At 38.2% G+C, this 24,019-nt stretch overlaps 1 protein-coding gene across 1 annotated transcript in view; it reads left to right on the top strand.

Moving 5' to 3' along the window:
- LOC123732753 (zinc finger protein 135-like) overlaps positions 1 to 23,707 on the top strand; it is an 84,216-nt gene extending 60,509 nt beyond the window's left edge. The window contains exon 4 of the mRNA XM_045712006.1: positions 22,997 to 23,707. Within this exon, the coding sequence (XP_045567962.1) occupies positions 22,997 to 23,324 (328 nt within the window). The 3' untranslated portion in view covers positions 23,325 to 23,707. The remainder of the gene's footprint in view (positions 1 to 22,996) is intronic.
- Positions 23,708 to 24,019: the final 312 nt, after the last annotated feature.

Genomic DNA, 24,019 nt, shown 5'->3' with positions numbered 1-24,019 from the left:
CTATGGAAGGAGAAGGGCCACAGTCTGGAACAAGTCAACAGGACAGCTGTGAGGTGGGGAGGAGAAGGGCCACAGTCTGGAACAAGTCAACAGGACAGCCGTGAGGTGGGGAGGAGAAGGGCCACAGTCTGGAACAAGTCAACAGGACAGCCGTGAGGTGGGGAGGAGAAGGGCCACAGTCTGGTACAAGTCAACAGGATAGCCGTGAGGTGGGGAGGAGTGAGGAATTTAGGCTGAGGTCAGGTCAGGTCAAGTGAGGAAGAACTCATGTGACTAAAGTTCTGCCTAGCAACAGAGGTGTAATTCAACATCAGTTCACCGTCTCACCTCATACTGTATTGGAGCTGCAGCAGCTTCTACTAACGTTAGCTTCGTTAACTAACTAACTAAGGACGGTGACCTGTCCAGACGAGATGTTACAACGAACTGAATCGTCAATGGAGGTCTTCCTCTTTATATAGCCTGCTACAGCATGCAATACTATTAACTCACAAGGGGGCATAACGTTACATGTACAATACTATCCCATTTTGGAAACGTTACATGTACAATACTATCCCATTTTGGAAACGTTACATGGGTAATACTATCCCATTTTGGAAACGTTACATGTACAATACTATCCCATTTTGGAAACATTACATGTACAATACTATCCCATTTTGGAAACGTTACATGGACAATACTATCCCATTTTGGAAACGTTACATGTACAATACTATCCCATTTTGGAAACATTACATGTACAATACTATCCCATTTTGGAAACGTTACATGTACAATACTATACCATTTTGGAAACGTTACATGGACAATACTATCCCATTTTGGAAACGTTACATGTACAATACTATCCCATTTTGGAAACGTTACATGTACAATACTATACCATTTTGGAAACGTTACATGGACAATACTATCCCATTTTGGAAACGTTACATGTACAATACTATCCCATTTTGGAAACGTTACATGTACAACACTATCCCATTTTGGAAACGTTACATGTACAATACTATCCCATTTTGGAAACGTTACATGTACATTTTTTTTTTTTACATTTTAGTCATTTAGCAGACGCTCTTATCCAGAGCGACTTACAGTAGTGAATGCATACATTTCAAACAATTTCATACATTTTTTTCTGTGCTGGCCCCCCGTGTACAATACTATCCCATTTTGGAAACGTTACATGTACAATACTATACCATTTTGGAAACGTTACATGTACAATACTATCCCATTTTGGAAACGTTACATGTACAATACTATACCATTTTGGAAACGTTACATGGACAATACTATCCCATTTTGGAAACGTTACATGTACAATACTATCCTATTTTGGAAACGTTACATGTACAATACTATCCCATTTTGAAAACGTTACATGTCCAATACTACCCCATTTTGGAAACGTTACATGTACAATACTATCCCATTTTGGAGACGTTACATGTACAATACTATCCCATTTTGGAAACGTTACATGTCCGCCCCCTTGTGGAGGGAAATTAATATCTTGATGGTAGCTGTAGATGGGATTCAAATGCATAATGGTATTAATACAGTGTCTAGACTACCTCTTTTGTATAAATGCCCTTCAGAATCCAATTGCCATGCAGCAAAATGTTGCGTATAATCTTTCAAGTCAGCCTGATAAAATATTGAACAATTTGTGTACAAAGATATCTTGAAATGTGATATTAGGCCTGTATGACAGTACTGTTACTGTATGGCAGTACTGTATTGGCTAGTGCTTTCTCCAATATGTTATTCTATTTTACATTACATTGTATGTTGATGCCATTTATCTTTCAATATTTACTTAATATATATATTTGTTTTTTTGAAAGACTATTCTTTGACACATTTTCTCTTCCTTTGAAACTCTTATAGGACAGAACATGGACACAATGCAATTGGGATCAAGAAGAAGGTACAGATATGTTGTAGGACAGCTGCATTTGAAGTGTACATTTAACCTACATAGCAGTCAATACAAACTGAAATCTATTAGCATACAAATGTGTGCAAATTATCTTTTCAGATCTTCTCAGAAATGAATTAGGTCCATGGAATGGATATAGACAAAAAGAGAATTCAAGGACTATCAGAGGTAGAGAGGCGAGGCAGGGGTGAGGACATCATCCTGCTATTTTGACAGTCCCTGAAGGACAATACAGAAGAGGGATTTGCTCTTATTCCTTCCTTTTCTCTAATGTATTTTGTAATAAAATTAGCAAGTGTAGTAAGATCATTGCTTTACTTTACTAGGACTGGAGACCACAGCAGTGATTCTGCTCTTTCCCTACCTCTTCAATGAGGACCCGAGTGGCCTTTATGTCCATAACAAGGTATGCCTATGCACCAATCATCTGTTTCTTCATAAACAACTCTCATATCACAGTCACACAACTCTCATATCACAGTCACACAACTCTCATACCACAGTTACACAACTCTCAAATCAGTCACACAACTCTCATATCACAGTCACACAACTCTCATATCAGTCACACAACTCTCATATCACAGTCACACAACTCTCATATCACAGTCACACAACTCTCATATCAGTCACACAACTCTCATATAACAGTCACACAACTCTCATATCACAGTCACACAACTCTCATATCACAGTCACACAACTCTCATATCACAGTCACAGCTCTCATATCACAGTCACACATCTCTCATATCACAGTCACACAACTCTCATATCACAGTCACACATCTCTCATATCACAGTCACACAACTCTCATATCACAGTCACACATCTCTCATATCACAGTCACACAACTCTCATATCACAGTCACACAACTCTCATATCAAAGTCACACAATGCTATTCCCAAACATACCTAATCAATTGGTTGTTTTTCAACAATATTTTAACCTGCAGGAATATTTTCACATTTCTATCTCATGGTTAGTTCCTAGGATAATGTAACTCATACATTTACATCTTTCAATACTTCTAAAATGGGGTCCAGGTTTAAAACAATTACAGGTTTAAAACAATTACAGGTGCACCTTACTATCTTACACTATATCATAAATGGTCTTAACTAGTAAACACAGATTCTAGTTTTCATCCAGTTCACACAGATAGCTGATTGGGCCCTGTTTACACCTCCACACAGGAATACACACTCAGAGCCTCCTGACTGGGCCCTGTTTACACCTCCACACAGGAGTACACACTCAGAGCCTCCTGACTGGGCTTTGTTTACACCTCCAAGGTGCCCCCCCCTCACACAGGAATACACACTCAGAGCCTACGAGGATTTTCTAAAATCTCCACTTTGCGTGTTTCGCTCACCTCATTCTTTTTTTTAAATTAGGTTTGAGTTGTGGTATCCACTCAGATCAAAGGTGGGTTCATCTGCTCTGTTCCCGAAGTCTCCCTGAGATCCCAAGTTAGAGTGATCTCTCGTGCACCATTTACCCAGGTCGTCAGGAGTCAGGTCATTTACCCAGGTCATCAGGAGCCAGGTCATTTACCCAGGTCATCAGGAGCCAGGTCATTTACCCAGGTCGTCAGGAGCCAGGTCATTTACCCAGGTCGTCAGGAGTCAGGTCATTTACCCAGGTCATCAGGAGTCAGGTCATTTACCCAGGTCATCAGGAGCCAGGTCATTTACCCAGGTCGTCAGGTCATCTACCCAGGTCATCAGGAGCCAGGTCATTTACCCAGGTCATCAGGAGCCAAGTGAAGATTCACATCCCCATCGCCAAATGTGGTGGTTAATTTCTTTAACATCAATTGAGGAGACAAACTTATCACACAAGTCAGAGTTATTCTAAAACTAAATCTTTATTCACTTATTAATAAGGGAGCAGGTCAATACAACACACACATATAACGTTATTCAATTGAGTGTTCTACGATAATGATGTCTGGTCGACGAATCACCCCCAGATGATTCGTTGAGAGCCACGATACAAAAGTACAAAGGTCTTTTACAGCCAAGATACACCCCTTTCAACCTACATGACCAACAACAGATGTATAGAACGGGTCACAAGGTTAAGATTTGTATGAAAGATACTTATAATTCTCAGCAGACAGTATCTGCTGTAAAAACAGTACTCTTTATGTAGAGACCAGGGTCTGGCCCTGGGGTCATCTCTCCCTGGTACCATATAGAACAGAAACATTAACTCATGCTCTGGAATGCGGTCTCTTTAGGTTTTATCACCCAAAAGTCATTGTAAATCTCCTGTCAGTGTTTTCTCCCAGAGGCCCATCCTCAGTAGAACACACAGACACAATAGTTCTAAGAACCCTCTATTCTGTTGCATCAAACAACCATTTGATGCAATAAAAGTATTATAACATAATGTTTCACTTTTGCTCTCAGTGTCCACTGAAAGTTGACTAGTAACAACAACTGGGACCTAAAAGACACCCACCATGAGACCCACTAAATCTGCCCAAGAAGAGGAAAACAAAATAAAAACCCACACCAAACTTAAAGACAGGAAGCAAACCAAAAAGGTGGCGCAACTAGTGGTGTTGACTCTCCACATGTATCAAGACAACTGGAGCACTGGGCCAGACACTCTTAAATAGAACCTGGACCAGTTCAGGTGAAACACCTTCCCACTAACGAGATGGACAAGCCAGCACAGGTGTAACACATACTGACTAACGAGGTGACACCAATCAGTGCGTCCTACGTGCTAACGAGCTAGACGCGCTAACGAGCTAGACGTGCTAAAGTCCAACTTCAAAACATAAATGGAAAAACCAAAGCCTGTAACACCTTCCCCCTTAAGACAACAAATATGTCCTACATTTCTTTTGGACAAGTTTGCTTACCACCAACAGAAAACAACTTAATTTCCCAATATAATCAACTACAATGCTTCACCTTCACCAATATAAACATGGTGTCTACTGGCTGTCAACTATTCAAAAGAAGAAAAAAAACACCTATTTCTAAATAATAATATACAATCGTATTTTTTGTCCTTTTTCTTTCCATAGAATTCTTCCTAAAACTCACTAGCTTCTAGAACTCTCGTCTTCCTAAAACTAACTAGCTTCTAGAACTCTCGTCTTCCTAAAACCCACTAGCTTCTAGAACTCTCGTCCCCTTGGAACGAGCCCAAACATAACACATCTCCAATACGGAAAAACATGCAGTTATAATAAATTGTGATCCATGGTAACTCACTGGCTAAACACAAAACACAAAACTTTTTAACTGCCCACCCTTGAGACAATCAGCAACCAAGTTGTCCTTACCACAGACATGTCTGATTTCAAGAGGAAACTCCTGCAATATCCATAGTAACTTTCCACCTCACTGCAGAGCTTCTCTCTCTTTTCAGGGTTCACTAGATAGGCATGTTGTTGGATCGGGGCTCAGTCCCCAATGTCATGCTCTAGTACATTTGGGTTGGCACATCTGAGAATGAACCCTGATATTCTAAAAGCAGGATAACAATGTCAATATAATTGTACCCAAAAATTGTCAGTTGGTTGCATGAATAAGTATTACATGAATTGTAAATATGAAATATCAAAACCAAATGTACACCCCTTTGTTAATACATATTGACAATAATGAACCTAATGGTGAGGCATGAAATAATTAAAAAAAATCTGATTTTGTCAGGCTGAATGTTTGAAATTTTTTACATTTTACATTTTAGTCATTTAGCTTACGCTCTTATCCAGAGCGACTTACATTAGTGAATACATACATTTCATTAAAAAAAAAAAACAATTGTACTTTTTTATTTTATTTTATTTTTTATAAATATGAGGTGATTTGAGTCATGCTTCTTCAGTAGTGGAATAAAGACAATTAGCACTTGAATGTTGTAAATAAATACTGGAGTGATGAAGGATTGTTAATAAAATTGATTATAGACCAATTTATTATACTGCGTCCATGTGTATAGGCTGCAAGTACATTGAAATGAAGCTGTTTTCAAGTCATTGAAAAAAACGACCAGAAAAGACCTCTTTTCAACTTTCACTTTCAACTACAACCGAACATATATTGGACGTCGGTCATAGTCTTATTTTCAACGTCTTTTCAATGACATTTTACTAAATGAGAATAGTGCAATGTCAAAACACAGTTTTAACGTGTCCAAATCAATAACCAATAAGCAGAAACAGTTGGTGATATATTGAAAACCTAAACATTTCGAAGTGTTGCATTTTGATTCAAGTGGGTCACCAACATGGTAAGTGTAATACATTTTTTTTGTCACTTTTTGTTAAATCTCATAAATAGTAACTCATCCATTTCAGAGCCTGGATTTACCCCCTGAGGCTAATATCCATATCATGTTGAAATCAACAGGGGACAAACGTTTAGGTTCTACATTGTGACATCATTAAAATTCTCCTTCTACAATGTTTAAACATTCTACATTGTGACATCATTAAAATATTCCTACTACAATGTTAAAACATTCTACATTGTGACATTAATTCATTAATATCATGAAACAACTCATTCATGTATTTTCTGATGTTTGATCAGATGTCTTTTACCAGAGTATCTCTTCCCACATTGATCACAGCTATAAGGTTTCTCTCCTGTGTGTGTTCTCTGGTGTTGAGTCAGATGGCTAGATGTAGTAAAACTCTTCCCACATTGATCACAGCTAAAAGGGTTCTCTCCTGTGTGTGTTCTATGGTGTACCTTCAGACTGCTAGAAGAAAAAAAACTCTTCCCACATTGAGTACAGCTATATGGTTTCTCTCGTTTCTCTCCTGTGTGCGTTCTCTGATGTGATATCAGGCTTCTTGACTGGGTAAAACTCTTTCCACATTGATTACAGCTAAAAGGTTTCTCTCCTGTGTGTGTTTTCTGGTGTCTCTTCAGACAGCTAGAACGAAAAAAAACTCTTCCCACATTGAGTACAGCTAAAAGATTTCTCTCCTGTGTGTGTTCTCTGATGTGCTGTCAGGCTACCTAACAGGGCATAACTCCTTCCACATTGATTACAGCTAAAAGCTTTCTCTCCTGTGTGTGTTCTCTGATGTGATATCAGGCTTCTTGACTGGGTAAAACTCTTCCCACATTGATTACAGCTAAAAACTTTCTCTCCTGTGTGTGTTCTCTGATGTGATATCAGGCTTCTTGACTTGGTAAAACTCTTCCCACATTGAGAACAGCCAAAAGGTTTCTCTTCAGTGTGAATTCTTTGATGTATTTTAAGTTTTTCTGATGAGGTGAATCTTTTCCCACAGTCAGAGCAGCAGTGAGTTCTCTTCCCTGTGGGTCTCTGCAGGTGTTTCTTGAGGTGTTCTGATCTGGAGAGACTCTTCTCTGCCTCTTCAGCATCATGAGGTTGTTGAGGCTCCCCAGAGGATCCACGATAGTCCCGTCTCTCTCCTGTGTGAACAACAAAGTCATACAGATGGTTAAATGCCCACAACAGCAGAAATCCACTGTTTATTTGAGGTAAAAAGGGATGACCAGAGAGTACCCATGAAGTTGTACAACATTTGACAAGACTATCTTAAGACAGTCAAGACCTAAGCAGTGTGCCAGATGACTTTTGGCCTCCAATATAGGCCCCTTTCTGTGTTTGCTAAAATTGCAGCGATGCACATGCAATTTGGTTGTAGAAACTCCTCCATTCTAATGAGGAAACCACCAGTTATGGATGTAGTATATCTGGTAATGAGGAAACCACTAGTTATGGATGTAGTATATCTGGTAATGAGGAAACCACTAGTTATGGATGTAGTATATTGTGTAATGAGGAAACCACTAGTTATGGATGTAGTATATCTGGTGATGAGGAAACCACTAGTTATGGATGTAGTATATCTGGTAATGAGGAAACCACTAGTTATGGTTGTAGTATATCTGGTAATGAGGAAACCACTAGTTATGGATGTAGTATATCTGGTAATGAGAAAACCACTAGTTAGGGATGTAGGGATTTCTCCCCTAGCTCCACAATAAAATAGGGTGCAGGCCAGGCAGCAGGCTGTTAGCCAGCCTGCCAGCTTAGTGGAGTCTGCCACTAGCACAGTCAGTGTAGTCAGCTCAGCTTTCCCCATTGAGACCGTGTCTGTGCCTCGACCTAGGTTGGGCAAAACTAAACATGGCGGTGTTCACCATAGCAATCTGACTAGTATAAAGACCTCCTCCATTCCTGCCATTATTGAAAGAGATTGTGATACCTCACATCTCAAAATATGGCTATTTAATGTTAGATCCCTCATTTCCAAGGCAGTTATAGTCAATGAACTAATCACTGATCATAATCTTGATGTGATTGGCCTGACTGAAACATGGCTTAAGCCTGATGAATTTACTGTGTTAAATGAGGCCTCGCCTCCTGGTTACACTAGTGACCATATCCCCCGTGCATCCCGCAAAGGCAGAGGTGTTGCTAACATTTACTAAAGCAAATTTCAATTTACAAAAAAAACAACGATGTTTTCGTCTTTTGAGCTTCTAGTCATGAAATCTATGCAGCTTACTCAATCACTTTTTATTGCTACTGTTTACAGGCCTGAGTTCCCTGAGTTCCTATCAGTCATTGTAGTCACAGCAGATAATATTCAAATTTTTGGTGACTTTAATATTCACATGGAAAAGTCCACAGACCCACTCCAAAAGGCTTTCGGAGCCATCATCGACTCAGTGGGTTTTGTCCAACATGTCTCTGGACCTACTCACTGCCACAGTCATACTCTGGACCTAGTTTTGTCCCGTGGAATAAATTTTGTGGATCTTAATGTTTTTCCTCATAATCCTGGACTATCGGACCTCCATTTTATTACATTAGCAATCACAACAAATAATCTGCTCAGACCCCAACCAAGGAGCATCAAAAGTCATGCTATAAATTCTCAGACAACCCAAAGATTCCTTGATGCCCTTCCAGACTCCCTATGCCTATCCAAGGACATCAGAGGACAAAAAACAGTTAACCACCTAACTGAGGAACTCAATTTAACTTTGCACAATACCCTAAATTGCACCCCAAAAAACTCAAAACATTTGTCATAAGAAACTAGCTCCCTGGTATACTGAAAATACACGAGCTCTGAAGCAAGCTTCCAGAAAATTGGAACGGAAATGGCGCAACACCAAACTGTGCAGTATGAAGAGCCCTCACTGCTGCTTAATTGAGGAAAATAAGAACAATCCAAAATTTATTTTTGATACTGTCGCAAAGCTAGCTAAAAAGCAGCATTCCCCAAGAGAGGATGGCTTTCACTTCAGCAGTAATAAATTCATGAACTTCTTTGAGGAAAAGATCATGATCATTAGAAAGCAAATTACGGACTCCTCTTTAAATCTGCGTATTCCTCCAAAGCTCCGTTGTCCTGAGTCTGCACAACTCTGCCAGGACTTAAAACCTTGTCAAAGTCTTGACTATGTTTCCTATTCATTATGCAACTCATTTCATGAATGTTTTCATGGAAAACAAGGACATTTCTAATTGACCCCAAACTTTTGAACGGCAATGTAGGTTCAACAGGTTTGAGCACCGAGGCGCTGGAAGATGGCGGCGAGTGTAGACGAGATTTCAGCTTGCTCCGAGTAACCTTAACTTTTATCCCTCTCAAACTTACTTAAATGTAACGGAACTTGGCTTATAGTAAACACAATAGAGAACAACACTTAGTTGACCGATAATTTGATTCATAACTTTGAGAAATGGAAGGAAAAAATGTGCGAAAGAGCAAAGGGAGGAGAAGGCAGTTGCTAGCTGAGCACTCATACGTTGGAGAAAAACCGCCACCTGACTCCTCAGGAGAAGAAATGGAGGATTCTGGACATTCGGTTGATTCTGAAAATGCAGTCAATAGTCCTGCACCCAAAAAGACACAGAAAGAATTGTCTTTGCGCGAATTACAGGTCAACATAATCGATGCTGTCTCTGCAAAGATAAACGAAAGAGCCGACGGTCTGGAGAAAATGATACGCGAAAACACATCAAAAATAGTTGACCTCGAGACCTCTCTGAATCATGCATACAAGAGTATCGAAGAGCTTAAACTTGCAAACACTGCTACGTCTGAGAAATGCATTGCTCAGGAGAAGACCATCGCAGACATGCAAGAGCGCTTATCGGAAGCAGAGCGATACCGGAGAAGGTGGGGGCTACGGCTTTACGGTGTCCCCGAGGACCAGGATGAGAATGTGAAGCGCTTAGTAAGAGACATCTGTAACCGTGTGGCACCGGACTTTCCCGATGGATATATGGATATGGCTGTGGATGTCGCTCATCGTATTGGGAAGAAACATGATGCCATCGTCAGCCGATCGATCATCATCCAGTTTGCTTTTCGCACAGCGAGAGATGCAGTTTGGAAGAAAGCAAAGGAAAGCGCCTTTCTGAAAGAAAGAAAACTTAGATTCGGTGAGGACTTGACTGCAGCAGACAAGGCAGCAAAGGCAAAATTGTGGCCTCTCGTACAACAGGCCCGAAATCAAGGAAACGGTGGATACTACAGGGGAATCAGAGCTTTTTTTGCCAACGGTAAAGAAATACGACCGGGGTGATTTGATTTGTTCTGTCGGTAGGTTTACAAGGTAGTTCCTTCCCCACTGCAAACTGAACGTTCTACTTTTGAAACATGGTGTTACTATTTTACAAGTTCAGAATTCTCTTAATACATATATGAAGCAACTTTTTATAGAGAGGGTAAAGTTGAGATTGCATAGGATTTTTCTTTCTATTCTATAGATATGGACTTGAAGTTTATGTCAATCAATGCCAGGGGGATACGTAACATGTTGAAGAGAAAAGCTTTTTTTTGTTTTGTAAGGACTGCAACGCAGATCTTGTATTCGTTCAAGAAACACATTCATGCAAAGAGGACTATAATTATTGGAAAAATCAGTGGGGCAGTGACATTTTTTTGGCCCACGGGACAAATTATTCAGCTGGGGTTGCAATTTTAGCACACAATTTCAAAGGGAAATTTTTTGTTTACTCAAATGGACTCCAATGGACATTGGCTAGTAGCGGTCATCAACCACATGGACAGATTATTTGTGTTGTGTAATGTATATGGATACTGTTCTAGTCCTCCAAATAACTTACTTCTAGAGGAAATTGAAGAAATTCTTTAAAATCTTCTGAGAAAATATCCATCCAGTCAGATAATAGTTGGTGGAGATTTTAATATGGTTTATTCTAATGAGACTGATAGATTGCCTCATAGGCCTAACATTGGTGTGAACAAGTTGGTGAATTTCTGCCAAAGCCTGGACTTAATTGACATATGGAGAGTAAAAAACCCTGGAGAGATACAATACACATGGAGTAATAGAGATCGTTCCTTACAATCAAGAATTGATTTGTGGGTGATAACCTCTAGTCTTGTGCCCAACACTGTAGAGGTGAAAATACTGCCTGCAGTCCTGACGGATCATAAAGTCATATGGTTGACTGTAAGAATATGCAGTAATGATGGTAAGAAATACTCTGGTGGTTACTGGAAACGAAATAACTCATTGTTATTGCATGATGATTTAAAAAATGTGATTAAGAATCTAATTTCTGTTTACTGGAGTTTAGCTACATCTAATGCAGAATATGGGAAATATTGGGAACTGCTGAAATTTAAAATCCGCTCAGCCTGTATTACTTATGGAAAACGGCTTGCTTTAAGAAGGAGATGTGAGGTAGCTGAACTCTCTAAGACAATTGCCGATATCACAGATATTGAGCATTTTGATCTTAATGAGAAAGCTAAATTGAATGATTTACAGAATCAACTAGATACATTGTATGAGGAAAAGGCTAGAGGAGCTTTCATAAGATCTAGAAAACAATGGCTTGAAAAAGGAGAAAAGAACAGTAGATACTTTTTTAATTTGGAGAAGAGGAGAGGGGAACTCAACACATTTCGGAAACTTAAAATTAATGGGGTTACCACTGAGGATAGAGAGTTGATATCAGAATTTACCACTACATTTTATGAGAATCTTTACTCCTTAGATAACAATTTGAGTGACTCTAAGGATCTCCTTGATTCTATAGAGAATGTTAATTCGATTAGTGAAGAACTCAATCAGTCTTGTTGCCAAGATTGATCCATTATGGACATCCAGTACGGGGTTGCTCAGTTAAAAAAGAACAAATCTCCAGGTTGTGATGGATTAACCTCTGAATTTTACAAAACCTTCTTTGAAGAAATAGCACCTTTTTTTACTTGAAACCTTTAAGGAGGCTATAAAGAAGGGAGAACTACCTGCCTCTCTGAAGCAAGGGGTTATTACTCTTATACCTAAACCACACAAGGATCTCCTAAGTATTGATAATTGGCGTCCAATCACACTCCTAAATAACGACTACAAAATTATAGCCTTAATCTTTGCAAAAGGTTAAAGTCTTGCTTAAATGATCTGATTGATGAATGTCAATCAGGGTTTATGAAAGGGCGCCATATATCTAATAATCTGAGGCTGATATTAGACTTGGTTGAGTATCGTGATCTATTAGATGACTTCCCTGTTATCCTATTTCTGGATTTTCAGAAAGCATTTGATACAGTAAGTCACAATTTTATATTTGATTGTCTTAAGCATTTGAAATTTGGTCGTTTCTTTGTTGATGCTATTAGAACTCTGTATAATGGTGGCAATAGCTGTATCAAACTCTGTCATGGAACATCCTCAAGATTTAACATTTACAAAGGAATACGACAAGGTTGTCCAATTTCACCTTTTTATTTTTGTTAGTTTCTCAAATGTTATGCTCATTAGTTCATAAAAGTCCATTTGAAGGCATTACATTCCAGTCCAGAGAGATCAAGATATCCCAACTGGCGGATGACACCTCACTTTTTTTGAAAAATGTATCTCAAGCTAGATTAGCATTGGATATCGTGAAGCAGTTCTCCAAAATCTCAGGCTTGACTTTAAATCTTTCCAAATGTGAGTTGTTTGTTGTGAAAGGAGCTGTCAACCCAGCAGATTGTAACATCTCTGAAAAAGATACTGTAACCTACCTCGGTGTAAAGATCACCAAAATCTTAAGGCTATGAATGATCTTAATTTGAACCCTGTAACTGAATCTGTCAAAAAAAATTATCCTCATGGTTAGGGAGGGATTTAAGTCTTCAAGGAAGGGTGCTTTTATCCAAAGCTGAGGGGCTATCTCGTGCATCCTATCTTTTTTCATCTATTGACATTCCCAAATCCACTTGCTGTACCTTAGATAGGCTTTTGTACAACTTCATATGGAAAAACAAGCCACATAAGATAAAAAGAGATGTTATCACCAACAGGGTTTGTGATGGCGGTCTAAATGTCTTAGATTTCACTCTCTTCAATCAGATATCAAAGGTCAACTGGATTAAAAGGTACATAAAAAATCCTCATAGCTTCTGGAATATTATACCTCATTTTGTTTTTCAGAAGTTCGGCGGGCTTAATTTTTTACTACAATGTCCTGTGAAAATTTCTGTGAAACTGGAGGTTTTTCACAAGCAGGCTTTAATGTGCTGGGCTTTGTTGTATAAACACAACTTTTCACCTCATAAATGTTTTATTTGGAACAATGGGTCAATATTACATAGAAATAAGATGTTATTTAACCATAAATGGTTCTCGAAAAACATTGTTCTTGTCAGCCAATTGGTTAATAACAGTGGGAATCTATTTACACAGAGAGAATTTATGGAAATATACAACTTTGAGGTTTCAAGCAAGGAATATGACACTGTTATTAAAGCTATACCTAGTGGGATAAAAACTTTACTTTAGAATAATGCATATTTTGGAATATCTCCGATTGTAAGCGATATTCAGGTGAATGGCATTGGTCTACTAGATACGAAATTCAACAATCGTTTAATAAGGGATATTTTCTACAGGAAGTCTATTCCCTCTGCGATATTTTGTTGGGCTTCATCGTTTGATGTAAACTGGCGCCGTGCTTGGCTCACTCCACACAGATTTATGGTGACCAATAAAGTAAAGGAGATCTCCTTTAAGATAATCCATAGATGCTATCCGTGTAATAGCTTGATTTCTAAATATATATTTGACGTTACCAGTGAATGCAGTTTGTGAACTAGAAACTGAATCTATTGAACACTTATTCTGTAATTGTTTATATAGTGAAGTGTTTTGGACTGATGTAAAACTATATCTTAGCCGCAAATTGCATACAACCATTGATATTACTAAGTTTGACATATTATTTTACTGCACTGATTCCACAATTGAACGTGAGTATGTCATAAATCTCTTTATTTTATTAGGAAAATCTTTTATCCATAAATCAAAATTTATGAAGAAAAAGCCCCTTTTCTTAATTTTTTTTATCTGATTTGGAACAGTACGTAGAATCTTTAAAACGTATACAAAACAATATGTCAAAAAAATGTATTTGATATATGTCTGTATTTGATTTGATATAATAGTTTTTTTTTATTTTTCTCTAATTTCTTTGGATTCCCTCTGGCTGTTATGTTATGTTATGTTTATGTTTTGCATGTTACTGTTATTTACAGCAAGTTAAATAAAGATTTGTGCAAACTTAAAAAATAATAATAATAAAAATAAAAAAAATATTCAGCCACCTCGGTAGTTTGCTTGACAAAATAGCCGAACCAATAAAGCTCTTTAGACGCTTTCGTGTATATTTAACCCACTTCTGTCGTCTAGTTAGTTATCCGTTTTAATTTCATATTTACGGTGTTGTTGTTATTAGTCAGCTAGCGGGTTGGTTAAGTTAGCGTTAGCCTAGCTAGCTAGCATTTCCGACCATGAGTTCACTAAGCTACTCTCTTGCTAAAGAAGAGGTCTGCTGGACGGAGAAAGAGGGACTGTGTCTGAACGTTGTCGTGAAAGAGGAGGAGGATGTTACTGTTAAAGAAGAGGAAGAGAAAGAGGAGGAGGATGTTACAGTAAAAGAAGAGGAGGATGCAGTTCTTGGAGTGAAAGAGGAGGAGGGGGAGATGACTGTCACATTGGAAGAAGACGAGGATGAAGAGGAGGAAACTGGATATCTGGTCTCGGTTTCCCAAAGGCATGTTAAGGCGTCCAATGGTTCTAACGATAAACGGGCCCTGATTAACACTAGTAAGTACTGTCTTAAATACAGAGGCACAAACTCTGCAGTTGTTGAACTGATGTTTGGTGTTAAAGGGGAAATATCCAATAGCTACATCCATATTTAGATTTTTAAATTATTTATAGCCATTGATTCTTGAAGAATATAACACATGCCTCATGAGCTTAGTTCAACTGTTGTACCCCATCAGAACCCCAAATAAGCTTTTTATACTACAATGTTTAGAAACAATTGAAATGATAAAGAAACACTGTAAACACTCAACATAATTAAAACTATAATGTTGATGTCATGGATGGTCAGTCCTTGCATCCGTAGGTCTATCTATGAATTTGAGAGTAGTTACATTTCTCCAGCCCCATCCATCATCTTATAACCAAACTAGTGGTGGAATGACAGCTTTGTTATTGTATGAACTGCGGATTGGTTGATAGATGTTTTATAGGGGTAACCTAGGATTTAAACAGCAACAAAATTGTCAGCCCAGAGACTTGGTTTGGTAAACAGCTGAGGAATGGGGGCTGGAGAAATGTAACCACTCTCAAATTCATAGAGAAAGCTATTGTAGAAACCGTAACCCAACACCTAGCGACCTCGTCAAGAAGTTCAGACATCTTGGCGTAACAGTTATAAGGTGTTGGCTTGACAGTCGCTGGACCCAGGTTTGAGTCCAGCTCAGGACTACCCCCTGAATTGACTACACTATAAATACAAGCACTGGCCATCCATAAGGTCAAAATGATAGTTTTTAACCAGATTTCAAGGCTATATAGTGCTTGTTTACAAACAGTGGCGTTAAACAAGCTTATGTTTTGGTTTCTGGTGGGGTAATACAGTTGAAACATTTGAGGAATTTATAAGTTATATTCTTCAAGAATCAATGGTTATATAGTAAATGGGTCTTTCTATAACTGCCAGTGTAGATTTCCTGTGGGGTCAAATTGTTAGAGCTGTTGATAAGTCATTAGCTGTGTTAGAATACTCATACTAACCGTACTATTTGTGATGTTAATTGAGTGTATAGTATGCTTATTGGTAATAGTATGATATAGTTAGTATGCCAAAAGTTCCCGGATGTCGTACTAAATTCACCATAATATGACGTAAACACGCAGTACGTTAGGGCCCATAATGCAAATCTTCAGGAAATGGGCGTGGCTTCACAGCGTTTTCAGATTTGAAGACGAGTACCCAGAGTACCCAGCCAGAAATAATCAGACACCCATTTTCAAGCTAGCATATAATGTCACATAAACCCAAACCACAGCTAAATGCAGCACTAATCTTTGATGATCTTCATCAGATGACAATCCTAGGACATTATGTTATACAATACATGCATGTTTTGTTCAATCAAGTTCATATTTATATCAAAAACCAGCTTTTTACATTAGCATGTGACGTTCAGAACTAGCATACCCACCGCAAACTTCCGGTGAATTTACTAAATTACTCACGATAAACGTTCACAAAAAACATAACAATTATTTTAAGAATTAGAGATACAGAACTCCTTTATGCACTCGCTATGTCCGATTTTAAAATAGCTTTTCGGTGAAAGCACATTTTGCAATATTCTGAGTAGATAGCCCAGCCATCACGGGCTAGCTATTTAGACACCCACCAAGTTTAGCCTTCACCAAAGTCAGATTTACTATAAGAAAAAAGTTATTAGCTTTGCTGTTCTTCGTCAGAATGCACTCCCAGGACTTCTACTTCAATAACAAATGTTGGTTTGGTTCAAAATAATCCATAGTTATGTTCAAATATCCTCTGTTTTGTTCGTGCGTTCAAGACACTATCCGAAGGGTAAAGAAGGGTGACGCGCCCGACGCGTTTCGTGACAAAAAAATTCTAAATATTCCATTACCGTACTTCGAAGCATGTCAACCTCTATTTAAAATCAATTTTTATGCAATTTTTCTCGTAAAAAAGCGATAATAATCCGACCGGGAAACCCTGTTTTAGTTCAAAGACAGAGAAAATAAAAACATGGGGTTGCCTCGTGCACGCGCCTCAGTCTCATTGTCCTCTGATAGACCACTTACCAAATGCGCTGTTTTTCAGCCAGGGGCTGCAAAGACATCATTCAGCTTTTTCCCGCCTTCTGAGAGCCTATGGGAGCCGTAGGAAGTGTCACGTTACAGCAGAGATCCTAAGTTTTCAATTAAGAGAGTGAAGAAGCCCAAGAAATTGTCAGACAGGCCACTTCCTGTAAGGAATCTTCTCAGGTTTTTGCCTGCCATATGAGTTCTGTTATACTCACAGACACCATTCAAACAGTTTTAGAAACTTTAGGGTGTTTTCTATCCAAAGCCAATAATTATATGCATATTCGAGTTTCTGGGCAGTAGTAATAACCAAATTAAATCGGGTACGTTTTTTTATCCGGCCGTGTAAATACTGCCCCCTATCCCTAACAGGTGAACTAATAGTATGTAGTATATACTCATTAAGTATGTAGTTACAGTATACTACAATTAACTAATAGTATGTTGTATATACTCATTAAGTATGTAGTTACAGTATACTACAATTAACTAATAGTATGTAGTATATACTCATTAAGTATCTAGTATACAGTATGTTAGTATGAGTATTCAAACACAGATATTCGCCTTTTTTCATTGTTTTCAATGCCATTACATTAAAGGCGAAACATACCTACATTCAATAACATTTATGAATTGGTTGAAACCTTTGTTTTAAACCCTTCTTAAAGTTGGTGCCTTGCCGGATTTGTAATTAAAAATAATAAAAAAATACAACACTACTTGACTTTCCTTGTATTTATGGCAGTGTAGTTCCCTTAAGGGTCAGTCAACTTTGGTACAACATACTATTGGGAGTCGCGACTTCTGTTGAAGGATCTAAAATCACACCTGAAAAGGCCAATGAAATCCGCTCCTGACTGGAAGTCCCGCCTTCCACAGGTGATGAGCGTCAGGCTGGGATTCATTCCTTCCATTATTCCGCCCTTCACCTCGGTGTGAACTGGAACAATTCATGGTACTGAAACATACAATTGGAACACGAGACTGTCTTACGTTGCTCCAACTAAACTGACCCTTAGTGGTAGAGTGTGATCACCCCCTGGACTTTGTGTGGTTCTCATAGTTTCCTAATCACAATGTCCTGGTTATAGCAATGAGTAAGATGGCTAAAAATGAGACCTAGACAATGAAAGTTAAGACCGAGGTAAAGTTGGATTTATATTCACACATTCAGATATTCAACAGACATTGGCCAAAAGCCATTTAAAATGGTATAAATCAATAACTAATTCATTGATTATCACAGAAACATCAAACTAGATTTATTATATACATGTCTAGCATACTTTTACAACTTTTTTTAAACAAAAATTCCAGTTTTGATTTTATAGAAATGCATAAATATATAAAATGCCATTTAAAAGTGGTATAAATCAATAACTAATTCACCATTTGTCACAGAACAAATAATAATTAAAAGTTAATTTGTGAAATGTCTTTCCTTAATGCATTTGAGCCAATCAGTTGTGTTGTGACAAGGTAGGGTTTTCTCACTTTCTAGTAGGCTTATATTGAACATATGGCAAATAGGAGTGGCGATGTCGTCCTCTATTATCCTCAGTAATTTTTCCATCCAAGTTGTCAGACCCCGGTGGCCTGAAAAAGAAAAGGAGAACCTCACACTCTAGGAGCTCAGATGCAATAATTTAATAACCTAATAACCAACGTTTTCACAGACAAGCTGTCTTCATCACGGTATAATGACAAACACTGCAGGTAACTGGTTTATATTGTGTCAAAGGACACACACAGGTGTCTGTAATCATGTCTGAGTGTGGCCTGATATCATTGGTTCATTTACAGATATAAATAGAACATATGAAAACATAAATGGATAGCATACGATCATAGATACAATTTGGCTATGTAGACCTCCAAACATTTACAATGAATAGCAATATTACAATAATGCATACATAGACCTCTAAACATTTACAATGAATAGCAATATTACAATAATGGATACATAGACCTCCAAACATTTACAATGAATAGCAATATTACAATAATGGATACATAGACCTCCAAACATTTACAATGAATAGCAATATTACAATAATGGATACATAGACCTGCAAACATTTACAATGAATAGCAATATTACAATAATGGATACATAGACCTGCAAACATTTACAATGAATAGCAATATTACAATAATGGATACATAGACCTCTAAACATTTACAATGAATAGCAATATTACAATAATGGATACATAGACCTCTAAACATTTACAATGAATAGCAATATTACAATAATGGATACATAGACCTCCAAACATTTACAATGAATAGCAATATTACAATAATGGATACATAGACCTGCAAACATTTACAATGAATAGCAATATTACAGTAATGGCTACGTTGAGACCGACGGGAGCAAAGGTCTTTAAATTAAAGATCCAGACAGCCTCTTGTTTTTAACAATAAATTGTCGAGGTCACCCCCTCTCCTAGGGAGGGTGACGTGTTCGATGCCGATATAATGTAGGGACGAAATCAAGGGGTTCGCTTCCAAAAAGATTTTACCACAAGGACAAATGAAAAGATAAATAACTGCCTTAGTGGTGAAACTGATAACACCTGTGATTGGGATCTGTTTCCCTGTTTGGGGGTGTTTGAAGGATCTACATTTGTAAGTGCCATTGCATTGAGCGCAGTGACCAAATTAATGAATGAATATGAAACTGCCTTAAATACAGATGTGAAGGACAGTATGTTTTAAATTCTCACTTAAAATATGCACTGCTCTATTTGAACGTCTCAATATAATATTATTATTTCATGAAAGGAATGAAAAATACATTTGTGTGCAACAACAAAAAAACAATCATAACTGCGTTTCCCTCCAGTCAGTAGACGGCGATGTGCGTCTTTCAGGCGACTCTGCGAGCGTGACGTATAATCTAGTGGACGGAACGGATCAACAACAACGAGTCAGCCACCTTGGTAGCCAACAGCCGAAACATTTAGACTGTTTCTGTGAATATTTGCCTCTGTGTTTTAAATATACTTCTGACATCTAGTTAATTGCCCCCATTTAAATGTTATAGGTACATTGTTAGTCAACTAGCTGGCTTGATAAGTTAGCCTAGCACTAAACTAGTCGCTCATGCTAACTAGCTAGCTAACATCCCCGACCATGAGCTAGCTCACTGATGTATTCCTCGCCTGCTAAAGAAGAGGTCTGTTGGACGGAGAAAGAAGCTCTGGGGCTGAACATTGTCGTGAAAGAGGAGAAGGAAGAGGAGGATGTCACAGTAAAACAAGAAGTAGAGGGTGAGGCTGTTACAGTGAAAGAAGAAGAGAAAGACGTTACAGTGAAAGAAGAGGAAGACGCGTTCAGAGTGAAAGAGGAGAATGTTACAGTAAAAGAAGAGGAGGAAGAGAAAGAGGAGGGTGCCGTTTTTGGAGTGAAGGAGGAGAAACAGGGAGAGATAACGGTCATATTGACAGACGAGTCAGGAGATTGATTACCACCAGTAAGTACTGTCTTAAAAACGGGCTCTAACTGTCCAAAGGTTTTTAACGAATGTGTTGTTTTAAAGCAGCATATTGAAATTCTATACTTGAAAATGTTGTTCTGTACTATAGCAATTTATGTTATAATATAATGTTAAAGCTACATTTTAAAATGGGTGATTAAAGCCCTGAATGCTGATTGGCTGACAGCCGTGGTATATCAGGCTGTATACCATGGGTATGACAAAACATGTATTTTTACTGTTCTGATTATGTTGGTAACCAGTTTATAATAGCAATAAGACACCTCAGTGATAGATGGCCAATATACCACGGTTAAGGGCTGTATCCAGGCACTCTGTGTTGCGTTGTGCATAAGGACAGTCTTTAACCGTGCTATATTGGCCATATACCACACTTCCTCTGGTCTTATTGCTTAACTGTAACATGTGTATACCATCAGAGTCCCTCCCACCACAAAATCACAACTTAATTGTCTCACAGAATGGCAAACAAGTTATAAATGAAACTTTTGACGTGTCTATTGTAGGCCTTGTGTAGAGTGTGTATACCAGCAAACACAGATTTCTAAATAATGTTGGAGAAATACATAAAATAAGAAGCATTATTGACATAAAAAGGACATGTGTTATGAGGAGACTGAACATATTATCAAAAGGACAAGCGTTTTGGGGAGACTGAACATATTATCAAAAGGACAAGTGTTTTGGGGAGACTGAACATATTATCAAAAGGACAAGTGTTTTGGGGAGACTGAACATATTAGCAAAAGGACAAGCGTTTTGGGGAGACTGAACATATTAGCAAAAGGACAAGCGTTTTGGGGAGACTGAACATATTAGCAAAAGGACAAGTGTTATGGGGAGACTGAACATATTAGCAAAAGGACAAGCGTTTTGGGGAGACTGAACATATTATCAAAAGGACAAGCGTTTTGGGGAGACTGAACATATTAGCAAAAGGACAAGTGTTTTGGGGAGACTGAACATATTAGCAAAAGGACAAGTGTTTTGGGGAGACTGAACATATTAGCAAAAGGACAAGCGTTTTGGGGAGACTGAACATATTAGCAAAAGGACAAGCGTTTTGGGGAGACTGAACATATTAGCAAAAGGACAAGCGTATTGAGGAGACTGAACATATTAGCAAAAGGACAAGTGTTTTGGGGAGACTGAACATATTAGCAAAAGGACAAGTGTTTTGGGGAGACTGAACATATTAAAAGGACAAGCGTTTTGGGGAGACTGAACATATTAGCAAACGTTTGTTAGTCGACAAAAAACATGGGCAAAATAGCCATTTCAAGGAAAGGCTGAACTAAAGAATTATCATTTAGAAAAGATGGTAATTATTACTTTAGAGATGAAGTGGGTCACCAGCAAAACGTTAATAACAATGGATCAAATGCAGCCTATAACATTGACTGAAATAGTATTATCTATTATTATAGAGCTCTGATCAGCCTATAAACATGACATTATCTATTATTATAGAGCTCTGATCAGCCTATAAACATGACATTATCTATTATTATAGAGCTCTGCTCAGCCTATAAACATGACATTATCTATTATTATAGAGCTCTGCTCAGCCTGTAAACATGACATTATCTATTATTATAGAGCTCTGCTCAGCCTATAAACATGACATTACCTATTATTATAGAGCTCTGCTCAGCCTATAAACAACATTATCTATTATTATAGAGCTCTGATCAGCCTATAAACATGACATTATCTATTATTATAGAGCTCTGTTCAGCCTATAAACATGACATCTATTATTATAGAGCTCTGCTCAGCCTAAAATACGACATTATGTAGACTGGCAGGTAGGAGCGTTGGGCCAGTAACCGAAAGGTTGCTGGATCAAATCCCAGAGCTGACAAGGCAAAAAGCTGTCATTCTGCCCCTGAGCAAGTCAGTTAACCCACTGTTCCCTGGGTGCCGATGACGTGGATGTCTATTAAGGCAGCCCCCCACACCTCTCTGATTCAGAGGGTTAAATACGGGACACACATTTCAGTTGAATCCATTCAGTTGACTAGGTATTTCCCTTTCCCTATTATAGAGCTCTGCTCAGCCTATAAACATGTGAGAAAGATTAGATTTTATGTTCTACATTATTATTATTATTAGGGCGGCCACCAAGTTTTTATTAAATTATGTAATGTTCTGAAAACGGACTTCAGGTTTTTGAGGAATCTAGCCTCACAGGAAGACAGTTTTATTTCATGGAGGTTTAATTCAGTTCTGTTTAGTATTTAACTAAATACTCTGTTTGTCTTTGGTAGGAGAGGGACCAGACTCTCACTCTGACAGCGGGGAGACTCCTTCAGGGGAACCAGACCCAGAGACGCCCAAACTAGCGAGACAACACCACTGTTCCCAGTGTGGAAAGAGTTTTAAGTGGTTAAGGAACCTGAAAGTACATGAGAGAACGCATACAGGAGAAAACCCTTATGAATGCTCCCACTGTGGAAAGAGTTTTACCAAGTTAGGGAACCTAAAAGAGCATGAGAGGACACACACAAGAGAAAAGAGTTTCCAATGTTCCCAGTGTGGAAAGAGGTTTACCCAGTTACGGTACCTGAAACAACATGAAGAAATACACACAGAAGATAGGAAGACCTACCACTGCTCTCAGTGTGGAAAGATATTTACTGGGTTAGGTTACCTTGCTGAAAACCCTCACAATTGTTGGCCATCAGATTTTGTCATGGAGTTTTCATTCAATAGGGTTTAGAGTACATTTCATCTTAAGCCATTCTTTTAAATGCGGTAATACCTTTAATTAGAATGTTGTACCTTTAAATACCTTTTAATTCTAATTTTGTTGACGGACTCAATAGAATACACGGAGTCAGAAACTAGGGATCAATTCAAGAAAGTCATCATTCGTCTCTGTTTCAACACCAACTGGTAGATTTAAAAATACTCTGATCTTGTAGATTATTTAGGTACATTTTAGGGTTAGGAAAGTATGTATGAATCATAAAAACAATAGTCCTATAAATCTACCCTAATTCTTACTAATCATGGAAGTTTGATGACAACGGCCCAATCCTACATTTACATAAGTGTTCAGACCCTTAACTCAGTACTTTGATGAAACACCTTTGGCAGCGATTACAGCCTTGAGTCTTCTTGGGTATGACACTGGAAGCTTGGCACACCTGTATTTGGGTAGTTTCTTCCATTCTTCTCTGCAGATCCTCTCAAGCTATGTCAGGTTGGATGGGGAGCATCGCTGCACAACTATTTTCAGGTCTCTCCAGAGATGTTTGATCGGGTTCAAGTCCGGGCTCTGGCTGGACCACTCAAGGACAACAGTGCAATAATATGTAACAACTTCACAACAAATACACACATCTAAAGTAAAGGAATGGAATTAAGAATTTATAAATATTTGGGCGAGCAATGTCAGAGTGGCATAGACTA

Source organism: Salmo salar, chromosome ssa02 (assembly GCF_905237065.1).
Source record: "Salmo salar chromosome ssa02, Ssal_v3.1, whole genome shotgun sequence".
In the NCBI taxonomy this organism is placed as follows: Eukaryota; Metazoa; Chordata; class Actinopteri; order Salmoniformes; family Salmonidae; genus Salmo; species Salmo salar.
Note: the sequence above shows the minus strand (reverse complement) of the source record. Positions and strands in the feature narration are given on the sequence as shown.